General features: G+C 40.9%; 1 protein-coding gene across 1 annotated transcript in view; it reads left to right on the forward strand.

Annotated features, from left to right (window-relative positions):
• The first annotated feature begins 4,891 nt into the window (after nt 1-4,891).
• swap70b (switching B cell complex subunit SWAP70b) overlaps nt 4,892-20,064 on the forward strand; it is a 145,262-nt gene continuing 130,089 nt past the window's right edge. Inside the window, exon 1 of the mRNA XM_080190225.1 lies at nt 4,892-5,051. Coding sequence (XP_080046351.1) covers nt 4,956-5,051 — 96 coding nt within the window. The 5' untranslated portion in view covers nt 4,892-4,955. The remainder of the gene's footprint in view (nt 5,052-20,064) is intronic.

Below are 20,064 nucleotides of genomic sequence, written 5' to 3' on the forward strand. Positions count from 1 at the left end.
GATCGCAATGGTTAATTGTAACTTTTTGGCTTGTCTCCATCTCGTCTGACAAACTGCAATGATATGACTGAGAATTAGAGAACAGCCTCAATCCTCTTGCAACTGCTTCCATCTCACAGCTATCAGAGCATTTTGGTTGCTGGCATTCATCATTACCTGACCAAAAATGTATATATGCACCTTAAACTTCCTTCAGTTTTACTCTCCCCATTCAATCTTTGACAAAAGCTACTTTGAAATGCTTTACAAGTTTCTGTTAATGCTGCCAGGATTTTGTCTCCATATATTGCCACTTTTGTTTGTCTACATGCCTTTGAATTTCACAATTTTCTGGTGCCACCACGAGGCTGTTTCACTGCAGCCACCTCTCCTTGTAGGTTATGTTTATGAGCAAAAGCAGGAAAAGATAAGCCCTTTCTGTGATTGTCACTGAATATGGCACATGCTCGAGAGCAGAAGTGTGAGTTGAATGTGTCTAGAGGCATTCACAGCTCAGACAACTTGACAACAACTTGTGGTTTCATCGCATAGCCGATATCCTTTGCCATACTAAATCCATTTTAAGTCCTGGCCCTGTCTGGTACCAGTGGAGACATATTGTGGGAAGTGTTGCATGGCAGGATGGTTCCAGAACATTACTTGAGCAATTTTAACCACTTCCTTATTTTATGCTTGTTCTGCAGCTGTGTTGAGACAATTTCTCATGTGATAAATCAATGCGTAAGGTTGCAACCTCCCTTTCATTACTTGAGAGGCAGCTGCTCAACTTTTGGTTCCACTTGCCCCAAACCTGGTGCATGGGTTAAATTCATAGGAGAATTTTCTGTTGGTCCTTTCCTGGTGAAAATCATACATAGATTAAGGAAATATAAGATCTCCATGAGACATCTTCCACCTCTTGCCCATGTTCAGACCTCCAATATGCATCAGTGGCTGTCAAATGCAAGCACACATTGTTCATCAGTTTGCATGAAGCCTTTGCACTGGGTGAGCACTTATAGAAACATATGAGCAGGTGTAGGCTAGTTGTCTGCTCTGCCATTTAATTAGGTCATGGCTGATCTTGTACTTCAATGCCATCCCCAAGTCATCAACTTGTTGAATCAACCCAAAATGGAAAAACTATGATTTAAATCTTGAATTATCTACCTTTAGTTTGGATAAGACTTCTGATATTTAATCAATGCGCCTTAGGATGCTTGTGTTATATATGTACTGGACCACCCCATTTAGATACATTTGCTGCTGCAAACGTATCTAAATGTGACCTAAAAGCTTTGAATAATTTATATTTAATAAGATTAACTATTGCAATGTGTGCCAATGAAAGTCAAAGGCGTGTGGACAATCAGTTGCAAGGCTAATGTTTATGGTTATCCTTAGTTCCCTTGAGAATGTGGCTGGCTGCCTTCTTGAACTGCGTGTGGTAAAAGTGCCCTGATAATGTAAAGTGGGGAGTTTTAGGATTTTTACCAGTGACATTGAAGAAATAGTGATACATGTTAAAATCAGAATACTGTGTGCTTTGGGTTGGGAATTTGATGATGATGATGTTACCATATTGCTGCTGCCACTATCCATCAGGTGGGACCTTGTGGGTTTGGAAGGTACTGATGAAGAAATCTTGGTTTGTTGTGGTGCATCCTGTAGATAATACACACTGAAGCTAGGATTTGTCAATGGCAGGCTGGATGGACATTTAGACAAGTTAACTTTATTTTCTGGATAAGTGTTCTTGAGTGTTTCTGTAACTTCACCAGTCGGACAAAAGTGGAAGATATTGCACCACACACTGGACTTGTGCATTGTAGGCGTTGGGGGGATTATGGGGAATCAAGTGAATAAGCATACACAGCACTGATCTTTTTTAATATTTTCTCATTGGATGTGGGTGTTTCTAGGCCAGCATCCCTAATTGCTTCTTGAGATGGCGATGGTGAGCTGCCTTTTAATTCATTCGTGGGGTTGTGGGCATCACTGGCTGGGCCAGCATGTATTGCCCATCCCTGATTGCCGTGCTAGGCCTTTTCAGAGTCAATAACCCTGCTGTGGATCTGGAGTCACATGTAGGCTAAAGCAGGTAAAGATGGCAGATTTCCTTCATTTAAGGACATTAGTGATTTGGGTGGGTTTTTACAACAATCAGCCATGGTTTTATGGTCACCACTGAACTTTTAATTCCAGATTTATTTTTATTGAATTCAAATTTCCTCATTGCCACAATGGAATTCGAACCCAGATCCCAAGAACATCAGCATGGGTCTCTGGATTACTAGCCCAGTGAAAATGCCACCACGCCACTGCCTCCCCTTCTTTAAGTGCTGCAATCCATGTAGTGTAGGTACATTTGCAGTGCTGTTGGGAGGAGTTCCAGAAACTTGACCCAGTGACAATGAAGGAATGGCAATATAATTCCAAATCAAGATGGTATGTGGCTCAGGTGGGAATTTGCTGTTGGTGTTCTCATGCATCTGCTGCCTTTGTCCTTCTATGTGGCACAGATTTGAAAGGCATTGTCAAAGGAGCATTGGTGAGTTCCTGCAGTACATCTTGTAGATGGTACACATTGCTGTCACTATGTATCAGTGGTGGAAGGAGTAAATGTTTACATTTGTAGATGAGGTACCAATCATGTGGACTGTTTCGTCCCTGATAGTATTGAGCATCATGAGTGTTTTTGGATCTAGACACATGCAGGCAAGTGGCAATTATTACATCACACTCCTTATTTGTATTTTGTAGATGGTGGACATGCTTCGGGGAGTCAGGAGATGAGTTACTCACCAATAGAATCCCCAGTTTCTGACCTGCTCTTGTAGTCAGTATTTATATGGCTGGTCAGTGTAATCCCCAGGATGTTGATAGATTCAGTGATGACTTGATTGAAGCTAGGGAAGGTTATTGATGAAGCAGCTGAAGATGGACACTATCCTGTGAAAACCCTGCAGCAATTTCCTAGGACTGAGATGATTGCCCTCCAAAAAACATAATTTTCTTCTACTAGGTATGACTCCAGCCAATGGAGAGACTTTTCCCACTGATTTCAATTTTGCCAGGGCTGTTTGATACCATATTTGAACATATGAGTGTTAATTAAGAGCAGGTCTCTCAGCCCCCCAAACCTGCTCAACCATTCAATAAGATCATTGTTGATCTAATTGTAACCTCAACTTTACATTCCTGTCTACCCTAATAGCCTTTTACCCTATTGTTTAATCAAGAATCTACTTCTGCCTTACAAGATTTTCAAAAACTCTGCTTCAACTACCTTTTGAGACATGCAATTGCAAAGTGTCACAACCCTCTGGGAGAATTTTGTTTTCCCCATCTCAGTCTTAAATGGGTGACCCCCTTAATTTTAAACAGTGGCCCCTAGTCCTAGATTCTTCCATAAGAGAAAACATACTCTCCACATCCAACCTCTTGAGTCGCCTCAGAATCTTATGTTCCAATCAATTTATCTCTTACTCTCCTAAACTCCAGTGGATACATGCCTAGCCTATCCAGTCTTTCCTCATAAGACATTCCGCCCATCCTAGGTGTTAATCCAGTAAACCATCCAACGCATCTACATTGTAGTAATTCAGCCATACACCTGTTTCCAATGGAAGAGGCCACTCCTGCAGCTTACAGTTCACCTTGGGACCTCCAACTGCAGTCCAGGTAAAGCTAAGGCTTAAAATCCCCCACTGGCTGCTTTCCATTGGGCGACTCTCTGCGTGCTCAATAAGGCAGCTCATATTCCATGAAACACATGGGTAAATTTATTGATGGTCTTGATGGTCTTCATAACATTCATCTTTCCTTAAATAAGAAGACCAATACTGGACACAGTACTCCAGCTATGATCTCATCAATGTCCTGTATAACTGAAGCATAACCTTTGTATTCATGCATTCAATTCCTCTTGCAATAAGCAATAACATTCGATTAGCTTTGCTCATTTTTTGCTGCAACTTCGTACTAACCGTTAGTGATTCATGCACAAGGACACCCAGATTCCTCTGCATTTCAGAGCTCTGCAATCTCTCTAAATATAATTTAGATAATATGTCTCTTTAATTCTTCATGCCAAAATGGACAGCCTCACATTTCCCACATTATATTCCATTTGCTACTCATCAAACCTATCTGTATCACATTGGAGCCTCTGTATGCATCCTTCACAACTTACTTTCCTACCTATTTTTGTGTCATCAGCAAATTTAGCGACCATAGTATGGATCCTTAATTTATTCACACCATTTATATAAGTTGAGGCCCAGCACTGGCCTCTGTTACACATCATTCCTCACGTGCTGCCAACTAGAAAATGATCAATTTATGCCACTGGGTAAAACGCTGCCTGGATATCAAAGGCAGGCACCTCCCTCATAGCATTTACGTGGGTTAAAGAGACTGTCAGTTCCCGACTTATACAATTGAGGGACTCCAGTTTATTACAATGCTGCCAAGTTTTGTGCTAACTTTTAATCATTCAGAAATTGACATACACCATTACATGAAAACTGAGAATGCATAAGGAGGCTACAAAAGGATATGAATAGATTTGGCGAGAGGCAAATGGAATATAATGTGGGAAAATATGAGTTTGTTTCGTACACATTTCCTGCTTTGATAAATTGGCTCTGAACATTTCCCCAGCTTTGTGGTTTTGAACAACCCCCATACTTCGCTGAAGTTGAATTCTGCTCAGGCACAACGTACATTTGCGTATAATTTTAGTTATTGCGCTTTGTTTTTTTTGGTGAGCTGTACATTTTTTTGCAACTGAAGGAATTACAATGAGTCTCTTTGTGTGCTGAGAATGGTTATTTGGTGGGTGGAGTCCCTCTCTGGGAATGTGAACTGCGCCGAGCCGGTAACTGACATGCGGAAGGGGTGGGTTCCTGAACTGGGAGACTGCGGTCACTGACCGGAGAAGCGGAGTGAAAGAGAGACGTGCGAGTGATAGGATGGCGCTTCGAGATGAGCTCTTGAAAGTTATTTGGCATGCGTTCACAGCCTTGGATGTCGACAAATGTGGAAAAGTGTCCAAGTCACAACTTAAGGTGAATTTGAGGCTTTCAATTAAGTTGAGTGTGTCGGGCAGGACTGAGCTGTGAGGGACTGGGGTGGGCAGGGGGCTGAGCTGTGAGGGACTGGGGTGGGCAGGGGGCTGAGCTGTGAGGGACTGGGGTGGGCAGGGGGCTGAGCTGCGAGGGACTGGGGTGGGCAGGGGGCTGAGCTGTGAGGGACTGGGGTGGGCAGGGGGCTGAGCTGTGAGGGACTGGGGTCATGATGTGGAGATGCTGGCGTTGGGCTGGGGTAAACACAGTAGGAAGTCTCACAACACCAGGTTAAAGTCCAACCTGTGGACTTTAATCTGGTGCTGTGAGACTCCTTAGGACTGAGGTGGGCAGGGGCCGAGCTGTGACGGGCTGGGGTTTAGTGGCCAGCACTATATGGTGGTGAACTGTGCTCGGTTGAGAAAACTGTTATAGACTGTTTTGTGTTGAGTGTTACACCAATTGTTTTACTCCCTGAGCGAAGAGCTGGCGGCTGCTCTACACTCATTGCTTAAACGTTATCTGTAAGCACCATTTCCGTTTTCACCCAGGCTTTGGAACCTGATGTCTAATACCAGAAATAGGACTTTAAATCAATGTGGTTAAGATTTTTAAACAATTGTATTAAAGTTTGAGAAATTGTTCGGTGAAAGCTAGAACATAATTTGCCTTTTGAAAGGATTGGCTATTAAATGGGAGAAATTTAATACTATGGAATTATTTTCAAAGTTCATTCACCCATATGAATTGTTTTGTAAAATATAGCTGAGTAACAGATTTATTAAAGTTTTTTTATAAGAGGGTTTATAAAATCGATTTAGGGCTGAGAATAACAGGCTTATTTTCCTGGGCTGCCTTCTGATTTAAGATGTTACATCCCCTTGGGTGGTGCCCTGTTTTAAGATGTATTAATAAATAGTGATGTGTCAAATATTTACTGCATTATGTATGTATGTTTATTGTCTCATGCATTTAACTGCTGTCAGGACATTAGAGAATCTTGAACCGTTGTGAAACAGCCTCTTCCTGCGTATCTGCACCCAGAGACGCACATAATCAGGAGTAAAGCAAATTCATGGCTTAAAATGAGACCTGGGCTTGATTCAGCCTTGGGTGACTGTCTGGGATGGGATTTTACGGTCTTGAGCAAGGGTGGAACCAAATGCATTAAACCACCTAATGATACTGTAGCTAAATATTCTCATGAGTGCTAAATATTCTCATTATGTCTCTGCCCTCAGGCTAAGGGGTCAAACATGCAAATTTCATGTAATTTTGCTGGTTATATATTTACCCTGACTTGAAGCTTACACTGTTGTTTTTGCTTCCTTTGGAAGTGATCTGTGAAAGTCACATTAACAAATTAAATGTTTTGTGATTGCAGCTTCTTAAACATGTTATGCTAGCTGGCTTGACACTTTTAATTTTCATGCTTAAAGAAGGAATACTCTGAAAGTTTGGTACTTTTCTTGGACCCTGATTGTTCATGCCCATTTTTACATTCCAATATAAATTAATAGAAAATAAGGTTGTGTATTAATTTCAGCAAAAATGGCCATATAAATGGTGCAATTTCCATTGTAACTTTCCAATATTCACCTGAAGGAAATTCCACCATTATTAAAGGGACTCTTACAACTAAAAGCTTTCATTCGTTCCATAGGCTCAGAACTGTACAGTGTTCCAGCTGAGGTCTAACTAATGTCTCGTATAAGTTCAACATAACCTCCTTGCTGTTGTACTTCATGTTCCTATTAATAAAGCCCAGAATACTATATGCCTTATTATCTGCTTTCCATCTGCTTATGCAATCTATGCACACATACACCCAGATCTCTCCGCCTACACCCCCTTTATGAATTTTACTGCTCATTTTATATTGTCTCTCCAGGTTCTTATTTCCAAAATGCTTCACTTACATTTCTTTGCATTGAGCTTCATCTGCCACATATCTGTCCACTCCCCCAACTTGTCTGTGTACCTTTTGAAATGCTTCACTGGTCTCTTCATGAGTAACAATACTTCCAAGTTTTATATCATTTGCAAACTTTGAAATTATATCATAATCTGGATCATTAATATATAAAGGAAAAACAAGGGTTCCAATACCAACCCTGGGGAACTCTACTACAAACCTTCCTCCAGCCTGGGAAACATCCATTGATCAATACCTTCTGCTTCCTATTATTCAGTCAGTTTTGTATCTATGCTCCTACTACCCCATGAGGTATAATTTTTCTCTCAAATCTGTTATGTGGCACTTTATTGAATGCCTTTTGAAAGTACACGTAAACAACATCAACAGCATTACCCTCATTGACCCTTTTGCCACTTCACCAAAAGACTTCAAGTCGTCATAAAAACAGACTTCTGCAGTGCAGAAAGAGGCCATTTAGCCCATTGAGTCTCCGCCGACCGCAATCCCACTCAGGCCCTACTCCCATATCTCTCCACATTTACCCATGAAACCCTCTAACCTATGCATCTCAGGATACTAAGGGCCAATTTTAGCATAGCCAATCAATCTAGCCCGCAACCTTTTTTGAACAAGTGCATAACATTTGGAGCGGCACAGTGGTTAGCACTGCTACCTAATAGTGCCAGGACCTGGGTTCGATTCCCATCTTGGTTTACTGCCTTGCAGAGTCTGCACGCTCTCCCCATGTCTGTGGGTTTCCTCTAAGTGCTCCAGTTTCTTTCCTCAGTCTGAAAAATATGTTGGTTAGGTGCTTTGGCTGTACTACGTTCTCCCTACATGTACCTGAACTGGCGCCAAAGTGTGGTGACTAGAGGATTTTCATAGTAACTTCATTGCAGTGTTAATATAAGCCTACTTGCCTTATTAATAAACTTAAACATTTGCAATGTACTGATGCTTTAGTGTTGTCTTTCAAGATGGGGAAGGGAAAAAATTCAGCCAGTGCGTTTTTGTAGCTGCTGTTCAGTGATCTGTGCTGCAAAGAGCATGTATATGTTGAAGGTTGGGCTTAACTGTGATACATCATGTGGCCAAATAGTCCACCCGGGCTGTTATGGTGGCACAGTGTTTAGCATTGCTACTCCATAGCGCCAGAAGACCTGGGCTTGATTCAGCCTCGGGTGACTGTCTGGGGTAGGATTTTACGGTCTTGCTCAAGCAAGATTGGTAATTCTTGCCCGAAGTCGATGGATATTTCCATTGTCCACCCCTGGTCTGCTGTGATTCCTTGGTGGGTGGGGCAGTAGAGCTCTGGCATCTGTGTGGAGTTGGCACGTTCTCCTTGTGTTTCCTCCCACAGTCAAAGATTTATAGGTTAGCTGGATTGACCATGTAAATGCATGGGGTTACCAGGATAGACACAGTAAGATGTCTCTCACCACCAGGTTAAAGTCCAACAGGTTTATCTGTAGCAGATGCCACCAGCTTTTGGAGCTAGTTGTTCCCTCGTCAAGTGGGTGGGAGTTCTGAACTCTCACCCACCTGATGAAGGAACAGCCAGTTCTGAAAGCTAGTGGCGTTTGCTACAAATAAATCTGTTGGACTTTAACCTGGTGTTGTGAGACTTCTTAGTGTGTTTACCCCAGTCCAATGCTGGCATCTCCACATTATTACGGGTATAAGGCAGAAGGGAGGGCCTGGGTGGGATGCTCTTTTGGAGAGTTAGTGCAGGTGCAATGAGCTGAATGGCTTCTTTCTACAGTGAAGGAATTCTATGGTTCTACGTCAGTAGTCTGTCTTACACCTGAAGTATAACCGCACCGGTGGGCAGAACTGAAGGTTTGGTATGAATCATTTATTTTTAAGTCCCACTAAAAGTAAAGAAATTATGGTTTTTATTATTCCCACGAAACTCCTCTCCAAACTCCGTGGCCTGAGCCTTGGACCTCCCTCTGCGACTGGATCCTGAACTTTCTAACTCACAGACTACGATCAGTAAGATAGGCAACAACAACTCCTCCACGATAATCCTCAACACCAGTGCCCCACAAGGCTGTGTTCTCAGCCCCCTACTATAATCCTTATGCATCTATGATTGTGTGGCCAAATTCCCTCCGATTTTCAGGTTTGCTGACAACACCACCGTAGTGGGTCAGATCTCAAACAATGACGAGGCAGAGAGAATCTGATGAACTGGTGTGGTAACAATAATCTTTCCCTCAATGTCAACAAAATGAAGAAAACTATCATCGACTTCAGGAAGCGTAAAGGAGACTGTCTACATCAATGGGGACAACGTAGAAACTGTTGAAAGCTTCAAGTTTTTAGGTGTCCAGATCACCAACAACCTGTCCTGGTTCTCCCTCCCTGAAAACCCACCAACTACTTTCTCCGAAGACTAAGGAAATTTGGTATGTCTGCTACGACTTTCACAAACTTTTATAGATGCACCATAGAAAGCATTCTTTCTGGTTGTATCACAGCTTGGCATGGCTCCTGCTCTGCCCAATACCGCAAGAAACTACAAAAGGTCGTGAATGTAGTCCAATCCATCACGCAAACCAGTCTCCCATCCATTGACTCTGTCTACACATCCCACTGCCTCAGCAAAGCAGCTAGCATAATTAAGGATCCCACACACACTGGACGTTCACTCTTCCACGTCCTTCCTTTGGGAAAAAGATACAAAAGTCTGAGGTCATGTATCAACCGACGCAAGAACAGCTTCTTCCCTGTTGCTGTCAGACTTTTGAATGGACTTGCCTTGATTAAGTTGATCTTTCTCACACCCTAGCTGTGACTGTTACACCATGCTCCGCACTCTCTCATTTCCTTCTCTATGAACAGTATGTTTTGTCTGTATAGTGTGCGAGAAATAATACTTTTCACTACATTAATACATGTGACAATAATAAATCAGTAATGAGAGGAAGAAAGAATATCTGGTTCTTAAATTTGACTTTTCTAACAAATCTCAGTAAAGCATAGCCAGTGCAAGGAAGGCAGTCAGACAGAATGAGACAGTACTGCATGTTGTCAGCTACAGATTTTATTTACTTCTCCTAGCCATGTTCTTTTTACTGATGTAACATTCCATTGTTACTCGGAATCCTCTGCTGCTGTGTCCAGGTGACCACTCTGCCTTCTCATACCTCATTTTTGTGGCTGTGCTATATTCCTAAGTGCTGGAAAACAAGTTCCTCTGTAGGAATATTCACAAACAAGCAGAAAAACATGTATGGGACTGCATTCAGATGGTGAGAGATTTGTACTGCAGCAGCTGTGATGCAGCCAGCTCATTACAGATAAGGAAATAACCTCAACCATGACTTGTATAATCACTGGATAAACTTTGAGCTATAGAAGATGACAAGTTGTTGCGCCTTTTTTGTTATCCTGTCTGTAGCCTTGGGACAAATTGGCATTCCATTGATTGAAAATAACATTGAGAGCCTGTTGAACTTTGTGAGTAATATTCATTGATTTTTCTGGTTAAAATTTGAGCCTTGAGGATTTTTTGGGTAATCAAGTTGCGGTTTATATTGTATTTTTTAACCGCTGATCACTGAGTAGTGAGGCTTGCAGATTTTATTTTCTCTTCCTGTCCATATTCATTGTACTGATGTGCTGTTCAGTAGATAATCGAAACTGTCTTTCATGGGAGTCATCTAAGTCAAATATGTCACCAAGCTTATGAACACTCAGATTCAACTTAGTCAGTTACTAGGGAGACGGGTGGAATCGGTGGCTAGGGAATGGGATTAGTAGCAGAAACCAAAATCTGGTTTTACCAATTTTTAGGTGTGATTTATGTGGAGGAAATTTCTGTTCATTCAGCAGTCTGATAATTTAGAGATTGTGGAAGAATTAAGAGAATGGTGTTATGTCACTGGATGTCATCAGTACACATGAAAACTGCAACTGTGATACAACTAACTGTCAGACACCAGAGATAAACCACGTGGGAGCAAGAAGAGAAACCATTGTAGGTAATTCTCTGGTAACATCTAGACAATAAAGAAACTCAATGAGTGGAGTCCCAAGCAGTTGAACAAAGGTAAAGAGGTATTGGAGGAGATATGTGTGGTCAGGTGGAGAGGCATTGGAGGAGATTGGTTTAGAGAAGTATTGGACAAGGGTAGTGTGATTAGGATATGATTTTAGAGGATATGAACTATAAGGAGAGGCTAGACAAACTAAGGTTGTTTTCTCTGGAACGGCAGAGGCTGAGGGCAGATTGATAGAAGTCTAATAGAAATTATGAAAGGCATAAATTGGGTTGACAGGCAGAATCTTTTTCCCAGAGTTGAAATGTCTAATACTAGGGGACATGCACTTGAAGTGAGGGGGTAGGGAGTTCAATGGTGATGTGAGGGGCAAGCTTTTTACAGAGTGGTAGGTGTCTGGAACATACTGCCAGGGGCTGTGGTGCAGGCAGATACGATAGGGGTGTTTAAGGGGCTTTTACGTAAGCACATGAATATGCAAGAAATGGAAGGATATAAATCAAGGGCAGGCAGAAATAATTAGTTTAATTTGGCATCATGTTTGGCACAACATCGTGGGCCAAAGGGCCTGTTCCTGTGCTGTACTGTTCTAAGTTCCATGTACCAGTTATGGTTTGAAAGTTGGTTGAGGGGAAAGAGAAGAGTTAAAGCAAATGGATATTTTTTATTTAGAGAAGGACTGAGAATGATGTGCACTAGGGATCAGTGCTGGCTTCTTAGTTATAAGTAGATGACATGGCTTTGGACAAAGCTGGTTAATCAGATTGTTTTAATGACACAAAGAAGGGGGACACTTCAGTGGACATAGACAAACAGAATGGGCTGACTGATGCAGATACAACCTAAAGTGGAAAAGTGTAAGTTATATTTTGGGAGAAAAAAGAAACAAATATTGGAGCATATATTAAGCAGAAAGGTGCTATACATCTACAAATTCAAGCATTGTCTCTGAAAGTTTCAAAGCAATTAAAAGCTGAATCATACTTTATAAGTTGGGGAATGGAGCACAAAATAATTATATGACACAATTTTTTAGGACATTTTGTGAATTTGAACAGCCAATTGCATAAATGACCATGAAATCGTAGCACATGTTGATGTTAGGGTAAGAGATTGTGGCTGGGGGGTGGGGGAGGATTTTATATTCTGGAACTATTTTCGTTAGAGCTGAAACAGTTTAGGGGAAATTTGAAATAAAAACAGGAAATGCTGGATAAGCTCAGTAGGTCTGGCGGCATCTGTGAAAAAAGGGGTGGTTTGGGGAGCAAAATAGATCAGTCCAAGGTGAGCTAGGAGAGATTGCACAGACACTTAGAGAATAAAACAAAAAAAGTGTTAACAAGCAGTGTTGAAGATTAAAAGAGGTGCTGATTGTGGCATAAAGGTAATACAACAGAATGTGTTAACAGAAGTGGTCAGTGAAAGCAAACTTTGAGGAGGGAGATTTGAATTTTTAAAATATTTATGATGCCTTTTGATGGGATGAATAAACTAAAGCTATTTTCTATGTTTGGGGTGTCATTATTGTTCAATTTAAAGTGGTCACAGTGAGGAGAAAATTTAGGATAAAAGCAAAATACTGCAGATGCTGGGAACTGAAACAGAAAATGCTGGAAAATCTCAGCAGGTCTGACAGCACCTGTGAGAAGAGAATAGAGAGAAGTTAGGAATTCTTTCTTTACAGCAGTAAGTTGTTGGACTAGTGAATGATTTACCAAAGGGAGGAGCTAAGGGAGAGGCTTATGTCTTTTACTTGAAGCAAAAGTGGGAGGTCAAATGGCCTCTTCCTGTGCCATACATTTTCTATGACTTTAAGAAAATAAAGGGTGATTGGGAAAAGAATAGGATTATGGGTTTTATTCTTAAAAAAAAACCTGACCAATATTAATGGGTAAAATAGTCTTTCGCTGTGTTGTAAACTTCTGCTCTGTGGTATAATGTAATTGTGTCAGAGGAGGCATTGATTGTGAAATCCACTGGAATCAGGAATTGATGTATAAAATTTGCTTCTGAATTGAAATGGGGTGAATTTTTCTCTCCCACCTGCCACGTGAATTGTAGTGGGTGGGGAGGGGAGGGCACATCATGCAAAGGTCTATTGACCTTCATTGGGATTTTCCAGTTTTGGGACAAATGCGGACCGAAATTCCCACCTCCTATGTCTGTATTGTGTTCTCATGTGTAAATCATATGTAAATAGTCTTTGTATTAATCATTGGAATTTGAGTTATTTTAGGTGAAACTCCATACAACTTGTATGTTGTAAAAATTCAGTGCGTTTTGCCACCCAGATTTTTGGTTGAGACTTGCTGCATTATTGATATCATTCCTGTTATGAATGTTACAAGTCAGTAGAAGGAATAATTAATGAAGAATGGCTGCAGCACAAATTATAGCAAGCGAAAATTTTGATTTTTAAAAAATGTTTGGACTGTTAAGTTTGAGCATATTTATCAATCTATCTCTCAATTTAAATCATGTGCAACATGTTTTTGGCATTATAAGATGAGTGTTTTAACTCCTCGTGCATAAGGGGTGAAGTGGTAAGGTATTGTTAAAACGTTGTTTCTGAAAACTGTAACGCCTGTCATGTGATTTAACAACAATTGGGAAATGATATTTCAACTGTCCTGGAACTCTGAAGTAATTAGTTACAGGGTGGAGTATGCATTTAATTTAAATAACCGAATGCCAGGTCTGTCTGTATGAAATTTCACTCTCTTTATTAGCTGGCAGCATGCATCGGTTTTATAAAAAATTTAATGTTTTATAATGCAATACAATAATGGTCTAAATCAAAACCACTGGAACTTATGACACAAATTGTACTGACTTTAACTTGGTTTCAATTTTATCTTAAATGAAATGGAAATGTTAATGCATCTTACTGCCATTTTCTTTTTGAAAAACACAAAAAACAGGAAGCTTTTACCATTTTACTATTTAAATCATGATTGTTGACAACCACTGCCAGGTTGTACAGCCGTGATCAAAGATAATTCTTGAATTCAGTGCTGAAACCAAATGGAAGGAGTCATAGTCACTAGAGGTCCATTGAATTATTTAGAATTTAGTATCACTGAAACAGAATTAATAGGTCTCTGTTTATGCTTTGTACAAGCATCAACCCACTTTACCTCATCTCACTATCAACAAATTTTTATTCCTTTCTTCCTCATAAGCCTATCTCGCCTTCCCTTAAATGCATCTGGAACTTTGTTTCAACCAATCTGACATCTTTGGGCACACTGTTCTACACACGTCACACTGGAAGGTAACAAAAATAGAAAATGCTGGAAACTCTCATCAGATCTGACAGCGTCTGTGAAAAGAGAAGAGAACCAATGTTTCTGATTCGTTAGAGCAGTAGAAAATGATATATTAATTGGCTATGTTTAGTTTCTTTGTGCTTTCAACATTGATCTTTCTTTGCTTGCAAGTGCACCATTAATATTATTAGCACTTTTTTTAAAACCTTAAAGTAGAAATCAAGGATGTTAAAAGTAACATGCTGAGTGGTTTTTAAACGGAACTGGTGAGTCTTCCTCTTTAAATAGTATGAATAAATTACAGAAAAGATATAACATGTATTTGCAATGTTCAGATAAGCACTCACTATGCAAGATCCTTCACACTGGCCTTGAAAGACTGGATTTTAGAACGATCAAAGCATAAAAACCTAAACAGGCATCTTTTGGCCACCCCATGCAGTAAAGATCTCTTGTACTAACTAGAATCTAAGAAAATGAGAATTCAGACACTGTTGGGAGGATTGTCTGTGTCAGTTGTTGAAATTGTGACTGCATTTGGTTGAAATGTATTTGAATACATTTGTAGCTATGTTATTAAAACTGCTGTGAAACTATGTTGCTCAGATCAGGGTAGCTGCCATTTATAAATGCAAGGCCACAAGTTTATTTGTAATAACTTAGTTCATTTTCTCTGTTTTCTTTCATTTACTTTGCCTTTCCTTTTGGAAGAGGGGAGATGAATATGCTGGCTCCTTCTGGTACCGTGTTTGGCAGTTCATACTTGAATCAAAATAGCCAATCTGCTCAATTATATCTTCACCTCTACTTTTGTCCTTGATTGCTTCCCTTTAATACTTCACCTATCTTCATTTCCTTAAGCCTGAGGAATGCAGACTTGAATGAACCATAGAACGCTACAGTGCAGAAAGAGGCCCTTCGGCCCGTCAAGTCTGCACCAAACATAATCCCACCCAGGCCCTATCCCCATATCCCTACATATTATACCCACTAATCCCTCTAACCTATGCATCCCTGGACACTAAGGGGCAATTTCTGAGCACAACCAATCAACCTAACCTGCACATCTTTGGTATGGTACACAACAGCTTTAGCCATTCATTCCCAAATCTGGCTGGACTATATTAAGCCGCGCATAGGCTCTGCTCTCCACTGCAAAATTGCTCACTTCCAGGCTCATCCTGGAATGCAAACATAAACCCAGTCTGTTTTTCTTCACAACTCCTCCTCCACGATTATCCTCAACACTGGTACCCCATGAGCTGTGTCCTCAAGCCCCTTACTATACTACTTATACGCTTATGACCATTTTGTCAAATTCCCCTCCAACTCAATTTTCAAGTTTGCTGATGACACCTCAGGCAATGATGGAGTATAGGAAAAAGAGAGAATCTGGAGAACTGATGCAACGACAATAATCAATGTCAGTAAAATGAAATAGATGGTCATCGACTTCAGGAAGCATAGTGGAGGATATGTCAGTGTCAAAAGGAAAATGGTTGAGAGCTTTAAGTTTCTAATTGTCCAGATCACAACAATCTGTTATGGTTTCTCCATGCCGAAGCCAAATTCAAGAAAGCCCACTGCCTTGGGAGGCTGAGGAAATTTGACATGTCCACTTCAACTCTCATCAACTTTTACAGATGCACCATAGAAAACATCCTTTCTGGTTGTATTGCAGTTTGGTATGGCTCCTGCTCTAACCAAGACTGCAAGAAACTGCAAAGGGTCGTGAATGAAGTCCAATCCATTGTGTAAACCAGCCTCCCATCCATTGACTCTGTCTACACTTTCTGCTGCCTCAGAAAAGCAGCCAGCAGAATCAGCTGAGACTGCTCCTGCTGATTCCAGTTGCTTCCCTTCCCACTTCCACAATGTTACCTCGGGAGTCCCCAGAGAATCTCCCCTTGGCTCCCTATTATTTCTCATTTACAAGCTGCCTCTGAGTTATGATACAGACAGGGGAGAGGCAAACTACTTTTTAATCATCTCCCTATTTATCTGTAAGCATAGTGTTTTTGACTTTTTGTTAAAAGTAGGCTGAAGCGTGTTTTCCCAAACCTTAAGTTTGTATGGTCTAATTTTATAGGTAACACACAGCAAACTCTGTTTATGGTTAGTTTATTTCACATTTAAACTGGTGGAGGGGGAGGCATTATTTACAACCTTGTGCACACAGGTACGTAGATGTGCGCACACATGCATATGACATACACACACATCACACATATGCTAGAACAAAGGAGTTTTTACAATGATAGATTACAACAGTAAAAGTACCACATACGTGATTTCTAAAGTCTGGAAGAAGTCGGTGTTTCCCTTGCTGGGAATTCAGTACAGATGAGTTCCTGGATGGAGACAGCAATGCATTCCTTGAAATTAATCACAATGCAGCATGATGGGATATCTCTGCTTAGATCACTTGGCAGGTGATGATCAAAGACTTTCATAAAGCAAAAGGGGTTTGAGAAATTGAGATACGATGATGGTCAGCTCAAAGTCCTGCTATAGGTGATTTGATTAGTTGTTGATTGAGCAGATTGAAGGTTTCTCAGTTCTCAAAGGAATATAGGGATTTCAAAATGCTCCCTCAAGTCATGTGACCTTCCTTCTGCAAAATTGTTCAAAAGGGATGTTTATTTAGTGTCTGGAACTGCCTGTAGTTTGTCCCAACCCCATTAGCTTTTGAAAGATTTACCATCCATGTTGAAGATCTTATGTTGGGAAGCCATCGGGGAAATCTGGGCAGACCTTCCACTAGAGGTATAAGCTTTAAATGATGAGTGCTGTCCAATCTCCTGTCAATTGTCTCCTTTTGAAATGGACTTGGACAGTCCCAGGTGTGAAATGGGTTTGTTGGAATAACAAGTTTCTGTATGCAAGTCCCTTGATTTTGTGATTAATTATTCCATGTCTTATTGACATAATGATTACAACATCCAAAGATATGACATTAGGTTCCACATGGGCGTTGATGCCCAACTCTACCTCAGCCCCAATTTTCTTGGCCTTTACCACCTGTGTTGTCAATTGGCTTGCCTAGTAGTCAGCCGTAAATGAGTGAAAATATCCTCTAATTAAACATTGAGAAAAGTAAATTATTCTCTTACCCTCATTAAATTCTATCTTCTATCACATTCACAAAGTGATTCAAACTGTTTGCAATCCCAGAAGTGAGATTCCGAGCCCATATCTTCATCTTGTTTCTCTGTAATATTGCCTGTCGCCATCTCTGCAGAAGCCCTCATCCATGCTTACGTTACCTTCTGATTACTGTCCAAGTTAGCCTCATATTTTCCATGTTCCATAAACTCAACCTTATCCAAACTCTTGTGTCAGTATCTTAACTTGCATTTATGGTTCAGTCAGCTGTCATCCCTCTGCTTCCTGCCTTATGTTGGTTTCCAGAAAACAAGTGTCTTGATTTTTAAAATTACTTATAGAAACCGTACAGTGTAGAAAGAGGCCATTTGGCCCATCAAGTCTGCACCAACCACAATCCTACCCAGGCCCTACTCCTATATCCCTACATATTACCCGCTAATCCCCTAACCTATGCATCTTCAGACACTAAGGAGCAATTTTTAGCATGGCCAAACAAACTAACCCGCACATCTTTGGACTGTGGGAGGAAGCCCACATAGACATGAGGAGACTGTGCAAACTCCACACAGACAGTGATCCAAGGCGGGAGTCGAACCCCAGTCCCTGGAGCTGTGAAGCAGCAGTGCTAAACGCTGCTACCATGCCGTCCATTGAGAAGAACATAATCATGTGAACATAATCATAACGTTCACATTCAAACCTCAAGCCCTTGAAACTCCTTTTTCTAATCCTGCTCATTGTGCAACCCCTACTTCCTTCACCCCATCATTGGTGGCCATGCCTTCAGTCACCTAACTCTTTCAATTCCTTCTCTAAACCTCTTTGCCTGTCACTTCTCCTTTAAGATACATGTGTGATGGAATATCACCTACTTGCTGTTCCAACAACACTCGAAGAATGACACTATCCAGGACAAAGCTGTCTGCTTGATTGGCACCACATGTACAAACATCCACTGCCTCCGTCATCGGCACTCAGTAGAACAGTGTGCACTATTGTATGATGCACTGAGCAATTCACCAAAGATCCTTAGACAGTACCTTCCAAACCCACAACCACTTTCATCTGGAAGGACAAAGGCAGCTGTTGCATGGGAACACCGCCATCTGAAAGTTCCCCTCCAAGCGGCTCATTATCTGGAATTGGAAATATATCACCGTTCCTTCACAGTTGCTGGGTCAAAATCCTGGAATTCCCTTCCTAAAGGCATTATGGGTCAACCCACAGCACATGAAGGGTGTCGGTCAGCCCACACCACCACCTTCTCAAGGGCAACTAGGGATGGGCAACAAATGCTGGCCAGCCAGTGACTCTCATGTCGCACGAATTAATAAAAAAAAAATAAATCTATCTTCTTTAATCAAGATTTCAATTACCAATCCTCACATCTCCTCTTAGTATCAATATTCAACTGATTAGGCACTTGTAAAGTGCTTTGGGCTGAGTTTAAGCTAAAGGTGCTATATAAAATGCAAGTTACTGTTTAAGATTTGACAGTCAATGTCTGATAATTCAACTATATGGGAGGTGTGGGACGGCAGTGGTTGACTATTACAGTTTAGCCTAATTCTATGCGTAACAAATGCGTAACCATGTACAGACATGTTCCAAGAGAGTTCACCAAATAATGATCAAGTGAGATTTCTGTTGATTAGTCTAGTGATTCTTGCAGATGGTTGCTTGAATTTTGAAGTAGTAGTTAACGAAACTTGGAAATAAACATTGATCTTAGCTTTCGATAACTATGCCATTTATGGTTTTTCAAAGCAAAGATTGTTTTACAATTAATGGCAAGATTTTGAAGTTGGTGATGAAGGAACACTTCTTGCCATTCATTATGCTGATAGTTGCCCAGAGTCTGTGCGGTCTTTTAAGCATTGAAATGCTGTCTTCAGGCATCTGGTCCAGCGCAGCACCCACTATAGGGATATGTGTAAGTAGGGCAAACAATACCAAGGCTCTCTGATCATTAAGATTTGAAGATTTTTCACTGAGACATACTAAGTCTAAACCAGGGAATATAGATTCAATTTAAACCATGTACAAGTGTTTACTGAACATTTTTTGGGTACCCTTATTTAAATTTTTGCATATCCTTGGAGGCAATTTCTTTTTCAACTATCCCTCTAATGGCAGTAGGTTTTGAAAATATTACACCCAAAAAGCTGTAACAGGGATGCACAGTTCGCCATGTTATATAATCATTGGATGCAAACATTGCACATAATTTTTTTTTCTGTTTGTTGTACTCCTATAGGTATATTTGAAAAATAATTTAGATTCTCCAGCTCCTCCATGTTCGCTCAGTTGTTTAATGGTGAAGCATTACAGGTGAAGCAGCACTTGGACAGACTTTTGGCCTGCAGTTGCTGGTCTCACGCTGCTCGTGCGCTGGTGCTCAGGCTCATGCCCAGTCACTCATCTTCCCAATACTCCTCCAATAGCTTGTTTCTTCCCTGAACTTGCTGCTCGTAGGTGCACTAGTGAGATGCAGTTGTGTGTATTAGCAAGTGTGGGAGAGAAACAACCTGAGGAGCAGTGAATAAGTGAGTGGTGCCACATGAGCCCGAGTACCAGAGATACTTGCGTTCAGCAAGCCTCCAGAGGTTGTAAAGAAAATCCTCATCTCTGAAAATCTGCCATTATATAATTTGAGAAAAGTACTCCCTAGAGTCCAAGATATATGTATCCCACTTTGGGAACTGCTGATAAAC

The sequence above is a fragment of the Carcharhinus amblyrhynchos genome, chromosome 6, assembly GCF_965287045.1.
Source record: "Carcharhinus amblyrhynchos chromosome 6, sCarAmb.v2.hapA, whole genome shotgun sequence".
Taxonomy (NCBI): Eukaryota; Metazoa; Chordata; class Chondrichthyes; order Carcharhiniformes; family Carcharhinidae; genus Carcharhinus; species Carcharhinus amblyrhynchos.